At 48.2% G+C, this 22,433-nt stretch overlaps 2 protein-coding genes and 1 long non-coding RNA gene across 3 annotated transcripts; 1 reads left to right on the forward strand and 2 right to left on the reverse strand.

Moving 5' to 3' along the window:
- The first annotated feature begins 14,757 nt into the window (after positions 1 to 14,757).
- On the forward strand, positions 14,758 to 17,096 carry LOC112270613. The gene is made up of 2 exons (XR_002962915.1): positions 14,758 to 15,209; positions 16,367 to 17,096. It is a non-coding gene; the product is annotated as an uncharacterized LOC112270613 (long non-coding RNA).
- A 955-nt stretch (positions 17,097 to 18,051) lies between these two features.
- On the reverse strand, positions 18,052 to 18,838 carry LOC100845994 (photosystem II reaction center W protein, chloroplastic). The gene is made up of 2 exons (XM_003568103.4): positions 18,677 to 18,838; positions 18,052 to 18,568 (listed from the first exon to the last, which is right to left on the reverse strand). The coding sequence occupies exons 1-2, from the start codon at positions 18,732 to 18,734 to the stop codon at positions 18,258 to 18,260; spliced, it is 369 nt and encodes a 122-aa protein (XP_003568151.1). The 5' UTR covers positions 18,735 to 18,838; the 3' UTR covers positions 18,052 to 18,257.
- A 188-nt stretch (positions 18,839 to 19,026) lies between these two features.
- LOC100837164 (40S ribosomal protein S15) lies at positions 19,027 to 21,606 on the reverse strand. The gene is made up of 4 exons (XM_003566011.4): positions 21,484 to 21,606; positions 21,221 to 21,382; positions 21,043 to 21,103; positions 19,027 to 19,548 (listed from the first exon to the last, which is right to left on the reverse strand). The coding sequence occupies exons 2-4, from the start codon at positions 21,334 to 21,336 to the stop codon at positions 19,300 to 19,302; spliced, it is 426 nt and encodes a 141-aa protein (XP_003566059.2). The 5' UTR covers positions 21,337 to 21,382; positions 21,484 to 21,606; the 3' UTR covers positions 19,027 to 19,299.
- Between the last annotated feature and the right edge of the window lie 827 nt (positions 21,607 to 22,433).

The raw sequence follows: 22,433 nt of genomic DNA on the forward strand, positions 1-22,433 counted from the left end.
TATTATTTTATTATGCACTAGATTTTATTAGTTGCATTGTTAGGATTATTATTGTATCTATGCTATGCTATGATTCTCCTAGTAGTATAGGATACCCTTGCCATTTCCTCACCACCAATCGCCAACATAGTAGTAAACTGCTAGGCTATGATAATAAATGAGGGCGGTATTATTACAATTTACAATGTGATACTATTGAATTACAAATATAGTTTTCCTAGTGTATGGCAAAACGAGTAATTCAATGAACCGTCCTGGGTGGGCTGCTTTGAGGAAGTGGAGATGTATGCGGCGTCAGGTCCATTTTTATGGGTCCATTTCTATGAGTCGTCTCGCTATTTCTATGGGAGCGCCTGCGTTGCAACCGAGGAATGCCACCCGGGGTAACCAGAGACTGGACTAGTTTCCTGTTTAGTAGCTTTCAGTACAACCACATGGTATTATGGGCTCTGCCAGGATGGATGTAAGAATTATGAACCCGGATCCGAGGTGACATCGGTATGTAGCAGTGTAGGTGGGGGCGCGTCCCTCAGGTGGTCTGGGGGATTATGTTCTGAAAATTCCTTTAGTCGATGCCGTTGCTACTCTACCCTGAGGACAGCAAGGGATTAACACATCGATTTCTTGTGGGTAAAGTGTACCACCTCTCGAGAGTGTCAAACTAAGTACTTAGCCGTGTCCCCGGTTACGGACAATTATGAGCAACTAGACATCGGAGCTGTAAGGAAAGTCTCACTCATTCAAATTTCCTAATAAAATGAATGATTTGAACTGGGTAGGAGCATTGATGTTTCTACTCAATGTGCCTAGGTTAATAGGAGCATGGGTGTTTCTACCCCGTGTCCAATAGAATTCAAAACTATTTGTCTAAAAATGATAGGATTTGAATAATGATGCTTTTATGCAAAATAGCCAATCCCCCCCCCCCTTAGCCAAACTACGCATATACTTGGTAGGTCCTTTATAACTCTAGTGAGCTTGCCAATACATTCAAATGTATTGACCACGTAGTGGCTGCAATTAATAATGCAGGTGGATCCGACGATGAGTGAGGTTCGTCGTTTTGTCATGGGTCATGTGCTTACATTCCAACATGCTCTCACCTTGGAGTAGTGTGGCCCTTATGTTCTACCCTTTTTTCGCTGCAGTATTTTGAAACATTGTCTTATGATGATGAAACAGTATTTGTTTATGCTGGCCCAAGAGGTCATGCGAGGTTGTAACTACTATCTAAATTCTGGATGATGCGATGTAATAAAGTACTTTTGACCTTTGTTTCTGTATACTTCATCATGAACTGTGTGTGCTAGTGAGTCGATCCAGGGACTAGCACAGTAAGCACAGAGATCGAACCCTAGTAAGGGGAAGGATCGCTTCAACATCATACTTATATACATGTCGAGTAGAACTAGTTTTTACATGACTTGGATGCACAATTATCATGTTCATGATGTTTCATAATGCTCATTACAACAAAGAAAAATGAAATATGACCAAAAAAAACACAAAAAAAATCGCTTTTAGTTTAAAGAAACTTTTTTTTGAAGCGGGGGAAATATTTTTGTGGTTTTGATGAAATTTATTGTCAAAGGGGGAGAGATTTCAACACATATACATACCATATTTTACCTTTATTGGTGTTTCTTCAACTTTTTGAGGTTTTTCATTTTCTTTTCAAAACCTTGAAAATCTAAGAATTAAGTGAATGTGTATGCCAATCAATGTTCAATGTCTAGTGTTGTTAAGGAGATGTTGCCAATGTTTTCATCAAGGGGGAGATTGTGAAATCATAGGTGCTGTGTAACATTGGCAAGTGTTTTAGATGAAACATTGATGTGGATACTTTGGATGATATGAATATTTATGTGATGACATGTATCTTGTTTGGACTTGGTGCTTTGCTAGTGGTGTGCTGATCCATTAGTTTCTTATGTGAAAACATGGCGTGAGTTGTGTGAAACTTACCCTGAGTCAAGTCGTGGACTTGTGCTCGTACTGGTTATTTGTGTGTTCGTTTTCAGGTGTTGCCGGAGCTAGAGGAACGTGGTCAATGACGGGATCGAGAGACGAAGCTTGGGATAAGCTGAGGTCGAGGATCAAGATCATGCGGGACGTTCGTGCGAAGGAACAATGGAAGTGAAAGCGACGATGATCCGGGAGGGCACCGGTTTGTCGTACGTTGTTTATACCGGATATGTACGGTATTGGAGATATTCGATACGTGATGGTCGAGTTTTGAAGACATCACAAGAAGAGTTGATGGCACGGAGTGGCATCGACGTAAAGATATGTAGGTCCAGCCGTGGCTGGATGAGAGCTGTTTAAAAATTAAACAGTAGCGTCATCAAAATGGTGTCGGATGGAAAAGTGGTCAACATGAAAGTTGTGGGCGTCGTCGAGACGAACAACTTTGCTTCTGGAGTCGTCTCAACCCGAGGTCGTCTGTAGGCCCCACGGGCAGAATAACGACCGGGACAGAAGAGTTCGTGTTGGATTCGGACTCGGTTTAGGGTCGCGAATTTTCCCTTACAAATAGAGGACGTCCTAGCTAGGGTTTCAGCAAGGAAGTGAGGGAACTCAGAGTTTTGGATCTAGATCAATTCTTGGAGAGTTTTTGGATGTATGGTTGCATCTTTTGTAATCGATCGACATTGTTGCAATAAAGAGATTCGTTGGCGGTGTCATCTCTGTTCTTCTCGGATCTTCGTGGATTCTTCGTGCTAAATCTTTCTAACACTTTGCTGCAGGTTTATCACGAGTTCATAATACTTTTCTGGAGGTTTACCACAAGATCAAGGAAGATCGCGATTACTTTATCTTTCTTGTTATTCCTCGAAATCGATTATAGATTAATTCTCGTAACTTTCTGTCAGCTGTTACTGATTTGATCATATCTTTTGATTTGTAAGTCCAATTGAGTTTATTTTTCTTGCATTGGTTAGATAATTTCAACACCTTTCTTTTGCATACTCATACGTATTTTTTGGTTTATCCAATCAAAAGTTACGGCTGTTTTACTATCGCAGACAGAAAGGTGATTTAAGATTTGAACTTTCGGGAAAAGTTTTAATTTGCTTCCGCCCAATCATTCACCCCCTCTGATTGCATATCTTGATCTCACACTATTTACCAGGAAGACGATCGCCGAAGGCTTCCAACTCGACAAACTTGAGACAATCACCCATGACAGCAACGTTCCGATAAGGCCTGGGACAGCAATCAAGCGCCATCCCGCCATGGCTTCCCAGCCTTACTGGCAGCGGCACAAGGTGGACCTTGTCGTCATTGTCAGAGAGCACGTCGTAGAGCAGTATCCCGTGCCAGAGATCAACCCAGCCAACGGTGCCCCTGCTCCCGATCGTGATCACTGAGTTGGTGACATGCCGAAAGTGCCGGCGGCCATCGTCAGGGAGCGGCATCGGGAAGGGTATCTGCGGAGGGTCCACTAGCACCTTCTTGGAAGGTCCAATCCCAGTCCTCAGATTTGAGCAGGTAGAGCACGAAATTGCAGTGGAGTAGAAGGGTTGAGACAGCACGGCGATCGTAAAGTGGTCGCCGCGGGGGAGGACGCCAACCTCACTGTCTCCGAATAAGCGAGGGTGAGGGTGAGGGAGGAGCTTGAGCGACGAATCTGTGGAGCTAGCTGACCGGTAGATGAAGTAGTCGCTCATCTTTTGTGTAATGTTTCTGGGTGGGGGGCTGCGCTCGATGGCAATGCGGAGGACAAAGAAGCAGTCCACGGTGCAAAGGATGCTCGGTTCCTCGAACAAGTCTTCGCCGGGATGCAAGCGGAGACCGTGCACGGACACACGGGAGGGGATCGGCGGGTGAGCAGGCCATAAGGAAACCGCGATGAGATTGCCTTTACTAATGAACCCATGGGTGGTGCTGTCGTTGGTGTCGATGTAGGCCAAGGAATCGACGAGGACGCAGGCGGCCGCCATGGAAACGGATTTGGAGCTGCGTGGATTTCTCAGGTTAGGGGTGCGGGGGAGAGTTGGGGTGGGAGGCGCCGGCGGATTGAAGCAAGAAGGAAAAAACTTTTTTTTTAGAATAACCTATAACCATTATAGCTACAATGTTTTAATGTTTTGGATCATAGACTCTAGAAACTAGTAACTCATATAATTGAGAATTACAATGAAATCTCTTTACACTCTTCTCCGTGATTTCATACTTTTCAACATGAAATTCTGCCGAGGCTTCAACATAGAGACTGCAATTTGACTGTAGCAGCAACATCGTTACTAGTATCCCTGCACGAACTTGACTACCTTCAAAGGTTTTGAAAAGCCCCTTGAGTCGCTCATCCAAAAAGATGAGAAGTCATGAGCGTTGAACGTACTTGGGCCGGGGATGATCCCCTAAACGTGCAGGTCGTCGAACCGCAAGATCTTCATCCGAATGTCAGAGAAGTATTTCAAAATTACAAAAGATAAAACCAACAAAAGCACCATGACACACTAACAAAAACTCAACAGATACGTATAAATGGATCTGCGAGTACACAAACCCAAGATCCACAAGATCGGGTACACTAAACTCACGGGGATTAAAAATCTCTGGCTCCGCAGCAATGCCCGTTGAGGCACCACCACAGCAGAGGAAGAACCAGAGTACCTTTATTCGCGACAACATCACAATCTCCGTCATTGCGTCGCCGATCGGAACCAAGCAATTGAAATATGCAAACACTTATGTATAATCTTAGAAGGAACCGAAGTTCTCCCCACCTCCCAGCGCCAAGACGGCGGCCGGAGGTGAGGGGAACGCTAAATCTTCAATGGTGACGGCTAGGGCAGAGCTCTCTTGGAAAACCTAGAACGGCCCCCACCCGCAAGAAGGAAAAACCTAGGTAGCTTTCTTTGTGCCTGGGCCTCGGCCTCAAGTCCGCGGGCCGGCACGGGCGCACGGCACGGCTCTTTTCTTTTTAATTTCTTTTTATATTGGATCGAGCCCTGCCCTGCTGCCTCTTCTGCTGCTCATTTGGGTCTACAAGGCCCTCCAGGCCCTCACCAATTACGTTCGATTTTCCCATGTCAATTGCTTCACGTCTTCTTTTTAATTCAGTCATTACATGATACTAGCACACCCGTGCTTCGTTAAGGAATGATAATAAATAACACTACAAAACTAATTTGATGTACTAGCACGTTTTGAAAATATTACGGGAATTTCTTACAAATGAGTATTATCTATTTAAAGGTGTCTCAGAATGGATGATATTTGCTTACAAGTGTAATGTGAACAAATAAGAATGAAGCCATTATTTCCAAAATTCATTGGCACCTCTTTCTTTCAGAAATAGCAGATGCTAATGCTTTTCTGCTTTCTCTCTAACATGATTTGTCCTTTTTCTCTAGAGATCCATTCACGGTGTCCATATAAGGGCATGTATATTATTCCGCTAAAAAAAGGCATTCAAACATGTAAACTGGAGAGAAAGGGTGCACCCAGGGCCACGTCGACGAGCACTGTTTGACACTGTGCTCTGCGCCTATGCCTTATATCCGTGCCTGAGAAGCCGAAGGGTTTTGTCGCATTCGCGGTGTTGGAAGTGGAATGGCTCGGGCCAGTTTCCTGCGGCGTCGGCTTCGTTCCTTTTTTTTTCACGAAACGGTACGGCGTACCATTCATGTATCAAACAAGGTCAAGAGGAACCTTAACCCGAGAGTACAAGAGAGATCAAAAACAAAACAAGACAACGAAAACACTGTACAAGGGGATCAAATCAAGCTAAAAGGCATCAAGGAACATCATCCGTTCCGGACACCAACTTCCCAAGCCCCGAAGTATCCATCAAGCTCCACATCGTCGCCTCATTCTTGATGATGGAGACCACCCCGGCGGCCGGCAATCTCTTAAGATTGAAAATGCGGTTGTTTCTCTCCTTTCAAATAGACCAAAGGTGAGCAGAAAAAGAGATGTGGCACCACGCCCTACCGCCTTAGAGGTCTCTGCCCTGGCCGCCTCACTCCTATGCAGCCACCAAATTTCCATGGAATCATTCGGCTCCCAGCCGGAGGGGTCGAAGCCCGCGCACCTGATTACGCCGCGTTCTTTCGTGGTCGTGAAATGATGCCAGGGGCATTTGAGGTTTGGGACTCTCGCGTGCCGAGCAAGTGCAATTTCTTTGAGTGGTTGGCCCTGCGCAATCGATGTTGGATGGCACACAAACTGAGCCGGCGCGGGCTACCGCATCCTCCCTGTTGCCCATTGTGCGACCAAGAGCAGGAGAGTATTTCTCATTTGCTGGTCAATTGTGTGGTTGCGAGGCAGGTTTGGGACTTCTTCTTGCGGCTATGGCATCGAGAGGAGTGGGTGCCGGATGGGCAGGAGAACCTGGTGGAATGGTGGACGAAATGCGTGTGCCATGCGCCAAGGATAGACGTGATCTAAACTGTCGGGGGGATGACCCCGGGTAGGATCATGACAACACGCTTTAGCCGAGAAGACGAAGGCAAAGTCGGCATAGTCGTGTATGCCGGCATCGTTAAGTTAAAATATTGCTAAGCCGGCATACCAAGTGTATGCCGGCATGACTATCTCATCTTATAAGATTGCAGGATAAGGACGAATACTCTGATCTCGGCTGGCGCCGAGATGTCTCAACGGTCTTATCCTCATCACGTGGCGCAAAGTAAAGCAGCACCATCTTTATCACGGAAAAGTAGTCGCCACTTATGTTGCGGTGCCAGGTGACTGCGCAGAGAAGCACCAAAAGAGAATCTTTGACGGAAGCCGGCAGATGACTGATGTACTTGTTGCAGGACGGTAGGAAAAGTAAAGTTGTCTTGTCCCCTGCGCTGCCACCCGGAGGGAACCAAGGCGCGTGCCCGGCGGGGCCCAAAGAAGATAACGTTAGGCTCCAACCCGCATGTCAATGTGACATGGGCGGTCCATAAATAGAGCACTACCCCTCCCAAGAGAAGGAGCGGTCACTTAGGCATCTAGGGTTTTCCCCTTCTTCTTCTTCTTCCTCAAGAATACAGCTCAAGGAGCGCCATTGTAGAGCTTGTTATCTCGGCTAATACAACAACGCAGGAGTAGGAGACTTACCTCGGCAAGAGACCTCTGAACCTGGGTAAATCTGTGTGTGCTTGTGTATTCGTGCGTGTTTCCCTTCATGTCCTCCCTCCTCCGGATCCTCCTTCGTCCATCGGCCCCAAGATAAGCCATCCCATGGCATCTGCCGTGACTCCACCACGACAGTTGGCGCCTACCGTGGGGCCAGCAGCGGCGCTGGCTGGAGTTTTCATCCGAACGGGAAGCTTTCTCGCCACCGGAGAGCGCATGGTCTCCGGTTTGGTCCAGAGATTCGGCTCTCTAGGCTTCATCGACAACAACGTGGGCTGCTTCAACAACGCACAGCTTCCTTGCGCGGGCCGCTTCATCAACTTCAGCATACATGAGGTTTATGTCGCTACTGACAGTCCCTGCAGGTATCCCAAGCAGGTGATGGTGGACGAAGATCTCCCCGTTGTCTGCACGGTTCGCGTCCGGCACGTCGATTGCCCTGCTGACCGTGTGGAGGTCATGGTGAAGGCTCATGGCATCGATGCTGGCAACGGCACCGCAGAGAGTGGCGCGGTCCCAAGCAAGTCCGGCAGAACGGCAAAGTTCCCCCTGGAGAAGCCGGATAACGTCGATGCTCAAGCCGGCACATTGGCTCTGCCGCCAAAACCGACTCAGCTCCAGGCCTCCATCGAACGACTGATTGCGCCGGTGGCGTCAAACGCTAACCCGGCCCAGCTGCAGGCGGAGTTGGAGTTGGAGCGCCAAAAGCTGCTGAAGGAGGCCGTCGATGTGGCTCGTGCTCGGCAAGAACTTGATATTTCGTTCCGTGAGTATAACAAAGCCCATGGTCTCAATTCTACCGCATTGACTAACCCTAGCCGAGTTGGGGAGGTGCGTAACCGTGGCAGGAACTTGAATGCCGAGATAGCTAGAGATGGCAGAGGGGTGCCCGCAGTGTCGGCAGGTTTTGCTTCGGCGCTGAGGCCAAAATATAACACCCCTGCCAAGAATCTCAAAGCCGCCAAGGCTGCGGCCGAAGAGCTGCCGAATCTTACGGGAGAGGCACTCCGAATTGCTCCACACAGCCAACGAGCAGAATGAGGCATACATGAGGTTGCACGACAAGCCTGGTGCGTCTCAAGTCGTTCACGCCGCAGCAGGCGCCGATGGCCGGGCTGACAAACAAGCGTCCTCGCCTGGTGGCAAACGGGACAAAGGTGTCAACTCAGGCCGAGATAAACGCCTAGAGTGTTATGATCCAGTTCTGGCCGAGAGACAAATGGTCAGGAGAGTCGATGACAGCCAGAGTGGTCTTCGTCTTGGAAATAATCGCCGAGATCAGCAAGAACCTCACTCGGCTTGTCATGGACACCAACCTCGGGGTCCGACACCCAATACTGCTGCAGGACAGCAGGGTGTCGGGCGCAACCCCCCGTATCGAGGTGAAGATCGCCGGCAAAATCATTACAATGACGGTACTCGACCATGGGTGATGAAGGTTATCTCAGGCGAGAGCGTGATTATCTCGGTCCGCTCGAAGCCTGAGTTGGGAACAAACAAGTGTTGCCGCTGGACGCCCAACATCGGCTCGACAGAATCTATCTGTCAGAGCTTCTGGAAGAACAAGGTCCACCGGGACCGCGTTGTTTCGCGCACCGGATCATGAGGGAGACACCAGCCCAGGGTTTCCAGCTGCCCAGGGGTACAAGAACATATGACGGCAGTACTAAGCCGGAGGATTGGCTGGACGATTATGTCACGGCGGTGCATGTGGCAGGTGGCAATCGCCGATGGGCAGTACGTTATGTACCCTAGATGCTGGTAGGGCCGGCAAGGATATGGCTGAATAATCTGCCGGAAGGCAGCATAAATTGCTGGATAGACTTTGAAGAAGCTTTCGTCAGCAATTTCACAAGTACTTACAAGAGGCCAAACCGCCCGCAGTAGTTGTCCATGTGCAAGCAAAGAGACAACGAGACTGACCGGTATTACCTGACAAGATGGAACAACCTCCGCAATTCCTGTGAAGGGATAGTGGAGTCGCAAGCCATAGCGTGGTTTGCCCAAGGATGCTGACACGGCAGCATGTTGTGGAAAAAGCTGCAAAGAGAAATGCCGGCAACTCTGTCTGAGATGATCAAGATCATATGTATGCGCTCGGTGATCCGACCCAGCCATCGCTGATGCCGGCGGAACCGCAAAGGGAACAGCCGACATACAATCCTGCCGGAGCATTCCGGAGGAATGATCATGAAGACCACAGCAACAAGAGAAGGGATGACAGGCCGGATTACCGGTATAGGCCAGCCCATGTCGCCGCTATTCAGGATCAACCCGATGCCGGCTCTAGCCAGCGTCAAAAGACAGGGAATCAGCAGTGGGTCAAGAAGGGAGAGCAAAAGAAGCCCTGGCAAGATAAGCCGAAATATACGTTCGAGGTGATGCCGGATCAGCCTTGTCGTTTTCACATGACTAACCCCAACAAACCGGCTAATCACACAACGCGGCAATGCAGCTGGATGCAGCGGGCCGAGAAGGGTGAGGCAAGTCAGCTGCCCCCTCCTCCATCGCTCACAGGTGCTAACGCGCAGATCCAGGGACCCCCTCCGGCAAACAATGCCGTCAACCAGATGGAGGACCAAGGTATTCCGGAATATGCCAGAAGAAATGAGTATAAGGAGCATCACCAAAGCTACATGATCTTCATCACGGAGCCGACTGACAAGCAAAGTCAGCGCAGGCGAGAGATGGAGGTCAATGCCGTAATGCTGGCTGTTCCGAAGTTCATGTACTGGTCGGAGCAGGAGATCAACTGGAACCGGACAGATCATCCCAAGGTTACGCCCAACCCTGGTGGATATGCTCTGGTGGTTGACCCGACACTCATCGGGCCCGACATTAATGTCAAGTTCACTCGGGTTCTCATTGATAATGGGAGCAGCATAAATATCCTGTACCGGGACACGATGCTTAAGCTCGGCATCACTGATAACATGCTTGAGCCCAGCCGGACTACTTTTCATGGTATTGTGCCGGGAGTGTCTTGTGCCCCAGTAGGCAAGATCCGAGTTGACGTCTTATTCGGCACCAGGGAGAATTGTCGGACCGAAAACTTGGTGTTTGAGGTGGTGGACCTTAGCAGTCCTTACCACGCGCTGCTCGGTAGACCGGCACTCGCCAAATTCATGGCGACTACTCACATTGGTTATATGAAGATGAAGATGCCGGGACCTAATGGTACCATCACCATCACTGGCAACTCCAAGCGTTCAATGGAGTGCGCAGCGGCAGGGTCTGCTTTGGCCGAGTCACTAGTCATCGCTGGTGAGAAGAAGAAGTTACAGGAAGCTATCGCGATGGCACAGGCGGCACAAATTGGTCTGCCGACTATGACCAATCCCCTTGGGAGTGTGCTTTCGAAGTAGCCAAGGAGACGAAGAAGATACTGGTCGACAGCGAATTCCCGGACCGCACCGTCATCATTGGTGCCGGCCTGGGTGAAAAATAGGAAGGTGAGCTCACCAGGTTCCTCCATGAGCATCGGGACATCTTCGCATGGTCAAATCAGGACCTGCCGGGTGTGCCGAGGGAGCTGGCTGAGCACTCATTACATGTCAGACCAGACGCAAGACCGATGAAGCAAACCCTTCGACGCTTTGCCGACGACAGAAGGAAAATCATGTCGGAAGAGATATCTCGGCTTCTAGCTGCCGGCTTTATCATGGAAGTTTTGCATCCCGACTGGCTGGCAAACCCGGTCATGGTTGAGAAGAAGAAAGACGATCCAACTGCTACCAAGGTGTGGCGCATGTGTATCGACTACACCAGCCTGAACAAGGCATGTCCAAAAGATCATTTTTCGTTACCTCGGATCGATCAAGTGATCGACTGTACTGCCGGGTGTGAGTTTTTTTCTTTTGTAGACATGTACTCTGGTTTTCACCAGATACCGCTGAACCGTAACGATCAAATAAAGACATAATTTATCACCCCATTCGGGGCTTATTGCTATCGCACTATGCCGTTTGGTTTGAGAAATGCAGGGGCAACTTATCAAAGATGCATGCAGAAATGCTTGCATGATCAACTCGGCAAAAATGTACAGATATATGTCGACAATGTCGTCATAAAAACCAAGGAAAGCGCCACGCTTCTGGATGATATCCGGGAAACATTCGCAAATCTGAGGAGATTCCGAATGAAGCTGAACCCGGCCAAATGCACGTTCGGTGTGCCGGCAGGGAAGTTGCTTGGATTCCTGGTATCAAGCCGAGGTATAGAAACGAACCAGGTGAAAATCGCCGCCATAGAGAGAATGAAACTATCGAAATGCCTCAAAGATGTGCAAAAATTCACTGGGTGCCTAGCATCACTAAGTCGTTTCGTTAGTCGGTTGGGTGAAAAGGCAATGCCCTTATACCAGCTGATGAAGAAAACTGACAAATTTGTGTGGACGCAACAGGCAGAAGTAGCTTTTCAAGAGCTGAAGAAGATGATTGCTACGGCGCCGATATTAGCCTCGCCGATGGAGAAGGAGCCGATGTTGCTATACATAGCATCGTCAAACCGAGTCGTTAGTGCCGTCATAGTGGTGGAAAGAGATGAAGACGGCAAATTGGTGCAAAGGCCGGTATATTACTTGAGCAAAGTGCTATCATCTTCTAAGCAGAATTATCCCCATTAGCAGAAGATGGCATACGGCGTTTATATGGCGGCAAAGAAGCTGAAGCATTATTTTGATGCCCATCAAATCCGGGTTGTATGTGAGGCGCCCATCTCGGAAATCATGAGTAATAAAGACGCAAGTGGCCGGATTGTAAAATGGGCTATTGAGTTAGCACTCTACACGCTGCAATACGACAGGCGGGATGCCATAAAATCTCAGGCTCTCACAGATTTTTTAGTAGATGTCGCACCAGTGGCACCCGAGGTAGCACCGCTACACGACGCGTGGGTCGCCTCGCCTGCTCCCCAGGAGGATCACACCGCGGGCAGCAGTGTACAAGCTGCCTGCCAAGCTACCAACCTGGCAGGGCTAGCAGGGTTTCGGGGGAGAATTCCCGCCTGGGCGCCTCCCGGGAAGCTACTTGCCGGGAGGGGCGTTCCCGGGCGCAGGTTTCCGTTGCGAGAGCGGGACCGAGCAAGCAGAACAGCGACGCCACGTGGGCGCGCGACAGGCACCCTGTGCGCAAGGTTCGTCAGGACAAGGAGTGAGGCGCACGACGCATTTAATGAACCGGCAGAAAGGGGATTCCCCGTCAAGTCAAGCAAACAATGACTGCTCAAGAGTAGTTTTTAGGCCTTTAGACCCCTAGTTACAGGGCTAGTATTCTTGCATGTATGCCAGCGCTCCGAGGAGGAGCTACCCGAGCTCTCTGCTCGCCACTTGTAAACCATGCACCGTGGCACCTGTAGTATCTCCTTGGCTATAAAAGGAGGACCCCCGCCAACGGTCAAAGGGTTCGCTGGACCAACTCGTAGTACCACACTATCAGCAGTCCAAAAGTAGCAAAGAACACTTAGCCAAAAAGAAGTGATCTAGGGTTTGCTTCTCCGTTGAGAAGGTGCTGGCGCGAGGCTCGAGCGAAGCAAGGAAGTGCGGCGGAGAGCCACGCGAGCGCGCGCGAGTTTGCAGCGGCAAGCTCGGTGGCTAAGAGCTAAGAACTGCGGCGGTGGAAGAACTTGGAGCTAGCACAATGGCGGATTGCAATCTTATAAGCAGAGCTCAGAGTACGAGCGACAGGTGGCACCTATGTCAGCAGGAGCAGGTTTACTACTGTTGGCCACGGAGGAAAAAGGAATCTCGGCTCAGGGCTGAATAAGCACGCCGATTCAATATGTCAGAATAACTTGATCTCGGCTAAGAGAACTCGGGGCTCTTTTGGTATCCTCTTCAGCTAAGCCCGGGTTGGCTTCAGTGGTTTGTTTATGGGAAACTGTCGTGGTCTGACATTCTTCCCTGCCGGACCGCAACAGCTTCGGGGACTAGTGTCGGGGGGATAACCCCGGGTAGGGTCACGACGACACGCTTTAACCGAGAAGACGAAGGCAAAGTCGGCATAGTCGTGTATGCCGGCATTGTTAAGTTAAACTATTGCTAAGCCGGCATACCAAGTGTATGCCGCCATGACTATCTCGTCTTATAAGATTGCAGGATAAGGACGAATACTCTGATCTCGGCTGGTGCCGAGATGTCTCAACTGTCTTATTCTCACCGCATGGCGCAAAGTAAAGCAGCACTATCTTTATCACGGAAAAGTAGTCGCCGCGTACGTTGCGGTGCCAGGCGACTGCACAGAGAAGCACCGAAAGAGAATTTCTGATGGAAGCCGGCAGATGATTGTTGTACTTGTTGCAGGACGTCAGGAAAAGTAAAGTTGTCTTGTCCCCTGCGGCGCCACCCGGAGGGAACCAAGGCGCGTGCCCGGCGGGGCCCAAAGAAGATAACGTTAGGCTCTGGCCCACATGTCAGTGTGACATGGGGGTCCATAAATAGAGCACTACCCCTCACAGGAGAAGGGGCGGTCACTTAGGCATCTAGGGTTTTCCCCTTCTTCTTCTTCTTCCTCAAGAATACAACTCAAGGAGCGCCATTGTAGAGCTTGTTATCTCGGCTAATACAACGCAGGAGTAGGAGTCTTATCTCGGCAAGAGGGCTCCGAACCTGGGTAAATCTGTGTGTGCTTGTGTATTCGTGCATGTTTCCCTTCACGTCCTCCCTCCTCCAGATCCTCCTTCTTCCATCGGCCCCAAGATAAACCATCCCATGGCATCTGCCGTGACTCCACAACGACATAAACACTGCGTGGGTCTTGGTTTATTGCTGCATCTGGCGGCATCGAAATGCAATGGTTTTCGATGGAGTTCAACCTAGAGTGTGCACGATTCGCCATTCCCATCGCTCACGAGGGTGGCACCTGGGTTAGTGCAGGCTTGTTCAAAGGAACTATTTTCGGTACATTTGATAGGTCGAGTCCGGAGTGGGTATTTGCGTGAGTAATTGCTTTATATCGTCTACTGGATTGTAACCGCGTCGCGGATTTTTCCTTCAATATATGACACACCTCTCTAGGTGTATTTTAGAAGGAAAAAAAGATCTTACCTTGTTTGAAGGTGGCTTGCCTCTACTGGATTGTAACCGCGTCGCGGATTTCTCCTTCAATATATGACACACCTCTCTAGGTGTATTTTAGAAGGAAAAGAAGATCTTACCTTGTTTGAAGGTGGCCTGCCGATCGTGTTGTGTTGAAGGCTCACACACGTGCGCATGAACAGTTTACAGACTTGTTCCTGTTTGTTTCTGTCTGTTGCATCAACGACTATGTACTTGTTCCTGTTTGTTTCTGTCTGTTGCATCAACGACTATGTACTGGATGAATGCCAATTAATTGATTCAAATCACATACTATGCCAGCTAATTAAAGGTTTTTGAGGTAGGACTACTTGTTTATATAGATACTCAGTTTAAATCCGTGCCAATCTTTGTGGGACAGAAGGAGTAGCTCTCTATGTTGATTAGGGAAGTATATCCAATGAAAATGGCTTTTCAGGACAAATGTGAAAAATTTCCGTCGTCAACCGTTAGATCCACAATGCACGTACCAGATCAAAGGTGGGAGACTTAGCATCCACTTAAACCACTTTTCCAGAAAACCCCTACTAACAAGTCAAGATCACATTTTCCATGGCCCTTATACCTGGGTCATCCCCTTCCTGGATCACACACGATGGCGACAGATGCGGCGGCTGTAGCACGCCCCTACCCAGGTGACGACGACTCGGAGATCGCGGTGGCGCCCCTACGTGATGGAAATCCCCCGGCGATTTCCCGTGCGATGGCGACCTCCACGACGAAGACCTGGCGCTTCCCCAGGCAACGGCTACTAGAGCTTACCCACGCGCCCACGTGACGGAGGCCCGACGGTCGCAGCGCTGGCTTCATGCGGCCACGAATCAGCGGCCATGGAGGTGGCCCGCACGACGGCCCGACAGCGTCATGGCGCTTCCCCCACGCGACGGAGACCCGAGGGCCACGACGCTGGCGGCTTTGCTGCTGCGAGAGATACCCAAAGTTGCAGGCAGCCGGCACTGATCCAAAGATAGGCAGCCGGTGGAGGCCGGTGGTTCTCCATCGTTGTGTCAGAGCGAAGGAAGAGGAAGTGTTCTGGACGATTGGGGTCCAAAGGGAAAAGGTAATGTTGTGTCTTTAGTAGGGGTTTTCTGGAACAGGAATTATAACAAACGAACGTTCGCTCGCCGTCCTCCCCGCGTGACGCGCTGTGAGTCCCGGCTATGCTCATCCACCCATCCCCTTCGTCTCGTGGCATTTCTGTTGGTGTGTCGCCGCGCACCATCCACGCCACCGTGCGTTGGCGCCCCGAGCCGCCGCCGAGCGCTGCCCCAGCCGTGGAGCCGCCCCCAGCCGGCGTCGCTCACTGCCGCCGCCGCCCCGAGCAATGCTGTGCGCCACCGCGCCATCAGGAACAGCAAGTGGAGAAGGCAGGCTGCACGGGTGCTCGTGCTTTGAATGAGGGAATTTGGGGGGGGGGGGAATTAGATGCTGCAGGAGGGGATTGGGGACGGGGACTCACGGGAGGAGGTGGTAGGTAGGAACTGCGATCCATCGTTCTCGAGTAGTATAGGAAGTCAGGAACGGTTTCATGCATTGTTGGGCTGGGCTGAGGTAGAATGTTTTGGGTGGGTCTTTTGTTTTTTCCTTCTGTCCAGATTTCTACTACCGGGCCGGACCAGATTATTTTAGGGCTGCAAATTGAACCCGAAACTTGGTCTGAAATTTTTCTAGAGCTACAAATCAAGACACGAGCCTGGCCCGGATGGGAAGCCCTTCTTGACCCAGGCTTTTTATCCGGACTCGGGCTAGGTTGTCAATGCCCAGGTATAATTTGGAGTGGAGGATATGCGTCATGCGGTTGTGGGTGGCGGACTTTGATGACATGGTTGTTTGCGTTCACTACGATTGGCAACATGTGCTCATTACAGGAGGCAATTTGTGCTCATTACAGGAGGCAATTTCCGTTCATTACGGTTGGCAATTTGTATTCATTAGAGACGACATGAAGATAATATTGATGTGGAGTTGTTATGCATGGAGGTGATAGCTCGATTTTGGAGTAGTAGAGATGTTGGATGTTGTGGTGGTTGATAGATTTTGACTCAAACAGATAAACATGGTTATTTGTGTTCATTACACGTGGTAATTTGTGTTCATTAGGGGGGATGTCACTTTGTACAATAGAGATGACAATTTGTGTTCATTACATGTGCCAGTTTGCACTCATTAGGGGATGACACTTTGTATGGTAGTGACGGCAATTTGTCTTCATTACAGATGGAAGTTTGTGCTCGTTAGGAGGATGACACATTGTACTGTAGAGGTGGCAATTTGTATACATTGGAGATGAAAACTTGTATTCATTAGGGTGACAATTTATATTCCCTAGGGGTGGCAGTTTGTATTCTTTAGGTGTGACGATTTGTGTTTGCTAGGGGTGACAGCGAGATAGTATTTTTGTGGGGTTGTTTGAATGGAGCTGGTAACTCGATTTGGATTGGTGGAGATGCATGATGCATTTGTGGGAGTTTGATTTTGACCGAAACGGGGTGAACATGCTTATTTATGTTCATTATGGGGTGGCATTTTGCAGGCGATAGAGTTTTGGCCTAAGCATATTATTTTTTGCCACGGTTATTTGTATTCATTAGGGATGACAATTTGTATTCATTAGGTATGACAATTTGTGAGGGATAGTTTTTTTTACCGAAATATATTCCTTTTGATATGGTTATTTGTACTTATCAGTGATGGCAACTCTTATACATTATGGGTGACAATTTGTGGGTGATAGATTTTTAAGCGAATTCTTATTATTATTTGACATGATTATTTGTGTTCATTAGGGGTGATGATTTGTATTAGTGGTTGGTCATTTAACTTAGTTTGCTGGAGTGGAGGAGATGCTATATACACTTGTGAGTGGTAGATTTTGACCAAAAATTTGCAGTCAATAGAGGACTAGCAATTTGCAGTTAATAGAGGACTGTCAATTTGTGTTTCATTAGGGGAGACATGGTTTGTGTGGCAACTCTTAGTTTTACTCTGATTTGGTACGAGGTTATTATGTGAAATTTTAAAGAATTCTAAGTCTGTTTTGATTCATCTCGTGAAGTCTTGTTGTTCGGTGTTGTTATGCTAGGAATCAGGTACCATACCGTGTCACTGTCCTTATGCTAAGGAATCAGACAAAAAATAACGTCGTTAGTGTTCTGCTCGGAATCTGGCGAAGAAATAACATAGATACATGGTACTACGTACATAGTGCAAGCTCTCGCGGACCAAAGCGCCTGCGTACAGCGTCGCGCGCTCGGACAGCAGCGCGGACGTACACGCGGTATTCCATCCCTTTCTGGAAAAAGGGGTTTAAGCGGATGCTATGCTGGTCCGTACGTGCATTGTGAATCGATTGTTGACGTGTGAAACCATATATCCATCCATAGTTCACACCATATATCCATGCGCGCATCATTAACGTCTTCCTGGACCCTGGTTAGATCACCGGCTAATCAATAACGTCCAGGTGGCGCTCAAGAGCGCGCCCCAGCACCTACTGTGAAACCATATATAGTTACGAAAAGACCGGCTAAAGGGTGAGCATCCATCACTGCTAATCGATCCACCATGCATCTTGACGCCAAGGCAAAATTGGACTGGAGCATATATAATTCTGTTGGCGCCTTCAATTAATCACACCATTTTGTTTCTGTTGGTGTCGTCCAGGTCTTGGCCTCTTGGGCCACAAAAGAGCTATCTGTCTCCAGATACCCCGATTCTATCATATGATGGTGAAGTGATAGCTGGAAGACGAATGGTCAATTTGTTCCACCAATGTAATTACAGCGAACTTTATGTGAACCTACATCGCGTTTATCACATTCATTTCCGATCCTAATACAAATGTTTCGTATCATCCCATTGGGTTAAACCGACTGAACATCTGGACGAGAGATTTATAAAACTAAAAAACAGCTAGCTGGGCGAGAGATCAATATATTAACACGGCTGAACTTGGTGTCATACTCGCAAACGGGATTAACAATAACAAAATGCCACAAACATCCGCAGCAAATTTAATTAGCACGCACCCGTAGGCAAAGATTTCATGGATCAGTCGGGCAGATATGCAGAACAAGATGATTGGTGGTGAATGGTGACGGCGTTCAGTTCAGAGCGAGAGGCCGCCGGACTCGTCGTCGTCGTCGAGGGTGGAGGAGTAGACGGTGTAGAGGGACCAGATGAGGCCGAAGACGCCCAGCAGGATCCACCCCAGCAGGTTGTTGCTCAGCCCCAGGCTCAGCCCCGTGCCCTCCGTCGACATCCGCTCGTCCACCAGCGCCAGCGCCGGGCCAGCTGCCGTCACGGCTGCCACCAGCGGCGCCGCTCCCTTGACGACCGCCACAGCGGCCGTAGACTTACCATCCTTGGAGTAGCCGCACTTCAGTCTCTCGGCCCTGACCACTCTCAGCTGCGGCAGCCCTGCAACGACAGTTAGCAGCAGCGTCTCACCGTTAATAAGAGGCTTCTTCACAAAGCTACAAGTTGCTGACATGCTTCTTTTTTTGGATGATGAGCTTCCTTAATTACCTGAAGCCTGCGATGGCCTGGCGGTGGCGAAGCCAACGGCGGCGCTGATCGTTGCCATTGCTGACCTGCCCTGAGCTCTGGGGGTAGAGGCAGCAAAGTGACAGGCAGCAGGAGAGCTCAGCCAACTGAAGCCTGGGTGTGAGAAGTGTTTGGGGATCCAGGCGCCGGCCGTGCATGTTCTATCCTCTTGGGGGTGCGTCCAATAAGAATCCGCCACCTGGACACCACAGATCCCCTTTGAAAATAACCATAGGTTTGCACGGTGAAAGGAGACTCCAACCAGGCAAACAGCCAACTTGGAATCGTAGGCGTCAGGTGAAACACATCATCTTCTTATGTGCTTCTCAAAGGAAAAGAAAGCCAACACGTTGAGTAACAGATGATTGCAGTTTGGACAGTGCAGAAAGATAAACATTAGCTTAAGCCACACAGATAACAGATGCCATATGCCTGCTCTGCTTTCAGTTTCTAAACATAGGGCAGACTCCACATAATAGAAGTTTCAGCTCAGACTTCCAATGGACATGCTTTGAAGCTCCACTTCACAGGCAAAAACAGATAAACAAGATTCCAAGCGAAATGCTGGGACGGGCAAAGCGTGCACACATGCGGCGGGATCCTCTTCACTTGAGAGGAATGAACCTCGAGGAGTGGGTGGCGCCAATCCCAGGCCTTCCATGCCTGACGGGCTTGTAGCTGCAGGAGAATTCGGCAAGGTAGTGACCCATCATCTCGGGCTTGATCTCGATCTGGTTGAAGCATTTCCCGTTGTACACTGCGATTTGGCTGCCGATCATCTCTGGCACAATTATCATGTCGCGCAGATGAGTCCTTACACACCCTGGCTTCTCGCCAGGAGCTGCAGCCTGTCTCTGTGCATGTTCAGAAAACGACGGATGAGCTTCAGATGTTATAATCTCACATAAAAATAGTAGTACAGCAGAGTTAATGGTTCAGACCAGAACAGAATTGGTAGTATACTGTTAGAGCTGGAGCACACAAATAACTTGGAATGATGGAAACACTCAAAACTGCAGGTATAATGGCATTCCAGTAAATTTAAACACATTCCGTTTCGGAAAAAGTAATACACGCATGGTTCTACCACCTTATCCAAATCACATCTATATAATACCTCTCAAACAAAATTTACTCAGAAGTCTATATCGCACATTTCTAATTTTTCATTTCCCGACAAATACATAGGTCTGCCAAAAATTAGAGAACATTAACTTTATCTCGGTGGATTCTAAAAGATGCACAAGAGTGCTCAGGCTAAAGATATATATTCCCTTGCCCGAAGTTTCATAACTCTGCATCAGTACTCCCATTTCTCCAAATCGATATTTGCACAGACCATAAATGACATATCATAACCGGAAGCTGATAACACTAGAAGAATTTATAGCGTGTGCCCTAAACTTCTTCCATCCTGTAGCGTAAGCAAAATACTTCTTCAAACAGAAAAGTCAGGACCAGCTATGCTAAAAACAAAGAAAAGTCAGGACCAACATTTCGATGTTGTGATACCACGGAGAAGGACGCAAGCAATACATCACCAATGGCAAAAATAAATAATACAGTAGTCAACTGGTTCCACTGTCCTATATAGTATAGTAGTATCTGCTACAATATATCCAACAAATTCAACTAATGATCTGAAGGACTACATATCAGAACAAAGATATGTTGCCAAAGCATCAGAAAATTAACAACATAAGTTCATGTGTTGTCTAATTTGACTCTACGTACAGTTTCTTAGTAATACAATGCCAAGGGTTTATTGGCAATTTGGGAATCCCAATTTAAATCTACAATACAGTATGTTGCCAAGCGTCAGCACATGACATGAATTTGCAACCTACAAAGTGGGAAGGCAAAACCTCAAAAATCTCCAAATAATTTCAGTACCATTGAAAGCAAACAAAATGGATATGTCAGAAACTACAGCCGGCATAAATGTAATTTGGATTCCACAAGAAAAATGGATTCCATCAAATGGTTAGATCCCAAAATCTACATGGGCAGACGACTGCATATCTGCATGCTAATAGCTAATTAATTGGTACTCGTAAGTACTGGTACTAAGTAAAGAAACCACATGCAGTAAACGGCTCGTTCAAAATTACCCATTCCAGCATGCTGGCACAATTAAGTTGCAAAACTGTAACACACAACGACATTTATAAACAGCAATTCCATGAAACCCAGAAGCAAAGGGGCAGTCGAAAACCGAGCGCTCAGCTCGGGTGGTAGTCCAGCGAGATATACCGTTCGCCCCCCAGTGTCGGATTCTCGTGCCTAGCTCACTTTGCGAACTTTTTTTTTTTAAGAAAGAGGCAGTGATGTACTGATGTATGCATTACCGCCACGCGCAGGCTCCTGATTAGTCTGATATGCTTCATCTTCAGGAGGCCCCTGGTAAACCTAAAGCGACACAGCAGAAGAGATTTTTTATTAAAAAAAAAGGAACAAACTCGCCGTTCTTAATTTCCCTCGACCCCCTTCGACAAAGAGAGAGGATCAATCTCACACCGGATCTACCTTCTGCGGGCGCGGGCAGGGAAGAGCTCGGCGAGTTCTTTTGCGAACATGTCGAGGATGTCGTCGAGGTCCACGCCGCGGTAGGTGAACTTGCGGAACGGCCTCTTGATCATCATCGGCTGTCCCGCTCCGGCGGCGGCCACCTTCGTCGTCGAAGTCCACCTGCAAGGCCGGCAACCCGCGCAGCTCATGGATCAGCGAGGGGAATGCGGGAGGGTTTAATTGGAGATACGTGGCGGGGGTGAGTTGCTCTCGTAGCTCACCATGACCGCGGCTGATCGCTCGCCGCTGGTGGTGTTGCTGGAGGAGCAGACCCTCGGGAGCAGCGGCGTTACCGCGCTAGGGGCCTAGGGCTTCGTGGAGATCGGTTTCCGGCCTCCTCGGTCTTGCCTTCTTGGGATGTTGATTTTTATTCCTTTCTGTTTAAGTAGCACTGCCCCGTTATTAAATGTGACATGTTCTAGATTTGTTCTAAGTTAAAGTTTATACAGTAGAAAAATATATTAATATCTACGGTATCAAATAGGTATACTACGAAAATACATGTATCATGACAAATTTAATAAAACTAAGTTATAGATGCTGATAGATTTCTCTATAAATTTTGTCAAATTTTAAAAAATACGACTTACGAAAAAAATAAGAACATCTTACAGTTACAAACGAATGTGGTGGACTTATTTATTTTTACTAATGTAGATGTAGATATATGTATTGCTATATTACGTCGATCAGAAAACACCAAATAGATAATAGGTGTGTGTGCCATTTCATCATTTGTATGTGATATTGTCACATAGAAAAATTAAAACTTGATTCACGCTAGTCTGATTGACTGTTTATAAGAGTGGCATGTTGTGTTTGATGTGATGTTAGAGTAATACTCTCAAATAATCCGGAACATGAGCATGATTGATCCTTAGAAAGACATTAAAGTTTAGAACGCGAGCCCTTCGGGTTTTTTTTACTGTAGCGATATTTTATTAGTTGCTTACTTTGTGTTTAGTTCACTGGCCGGTCTGACCAAAGTTCAAATTTAGGATACGGTGAAATGTAGGGTCACAATTCTTCAAATATCCGTGAATAATTTATCTTTGTAAAAACAGATGAATGGATGGTGTATATAAAAAAAAAAGGGTTTGCTACATCTAAGTTGTCTGATTTTTAGTTAGAGATAAGATTCCTCAACCGTTGGATATGAGTGTGCTTCAAG

This window comes from Brachypodium distachyon, chromosome 2 (genome assembly GCF_000005505.3).
Source record: "Brachypodium distachyon strain Bd21 chromosome 2, Brachypodium_distachyon_v3.0, whole genome shotgun sequence".
Taxonomy (NCBI): domain Eukaryota; kingdom Viridiplantae; phylum Streptophyta; class Magnoliopsida; order Poales; family Poaceae; genus Brachypodium; species Brachypodium distachyon.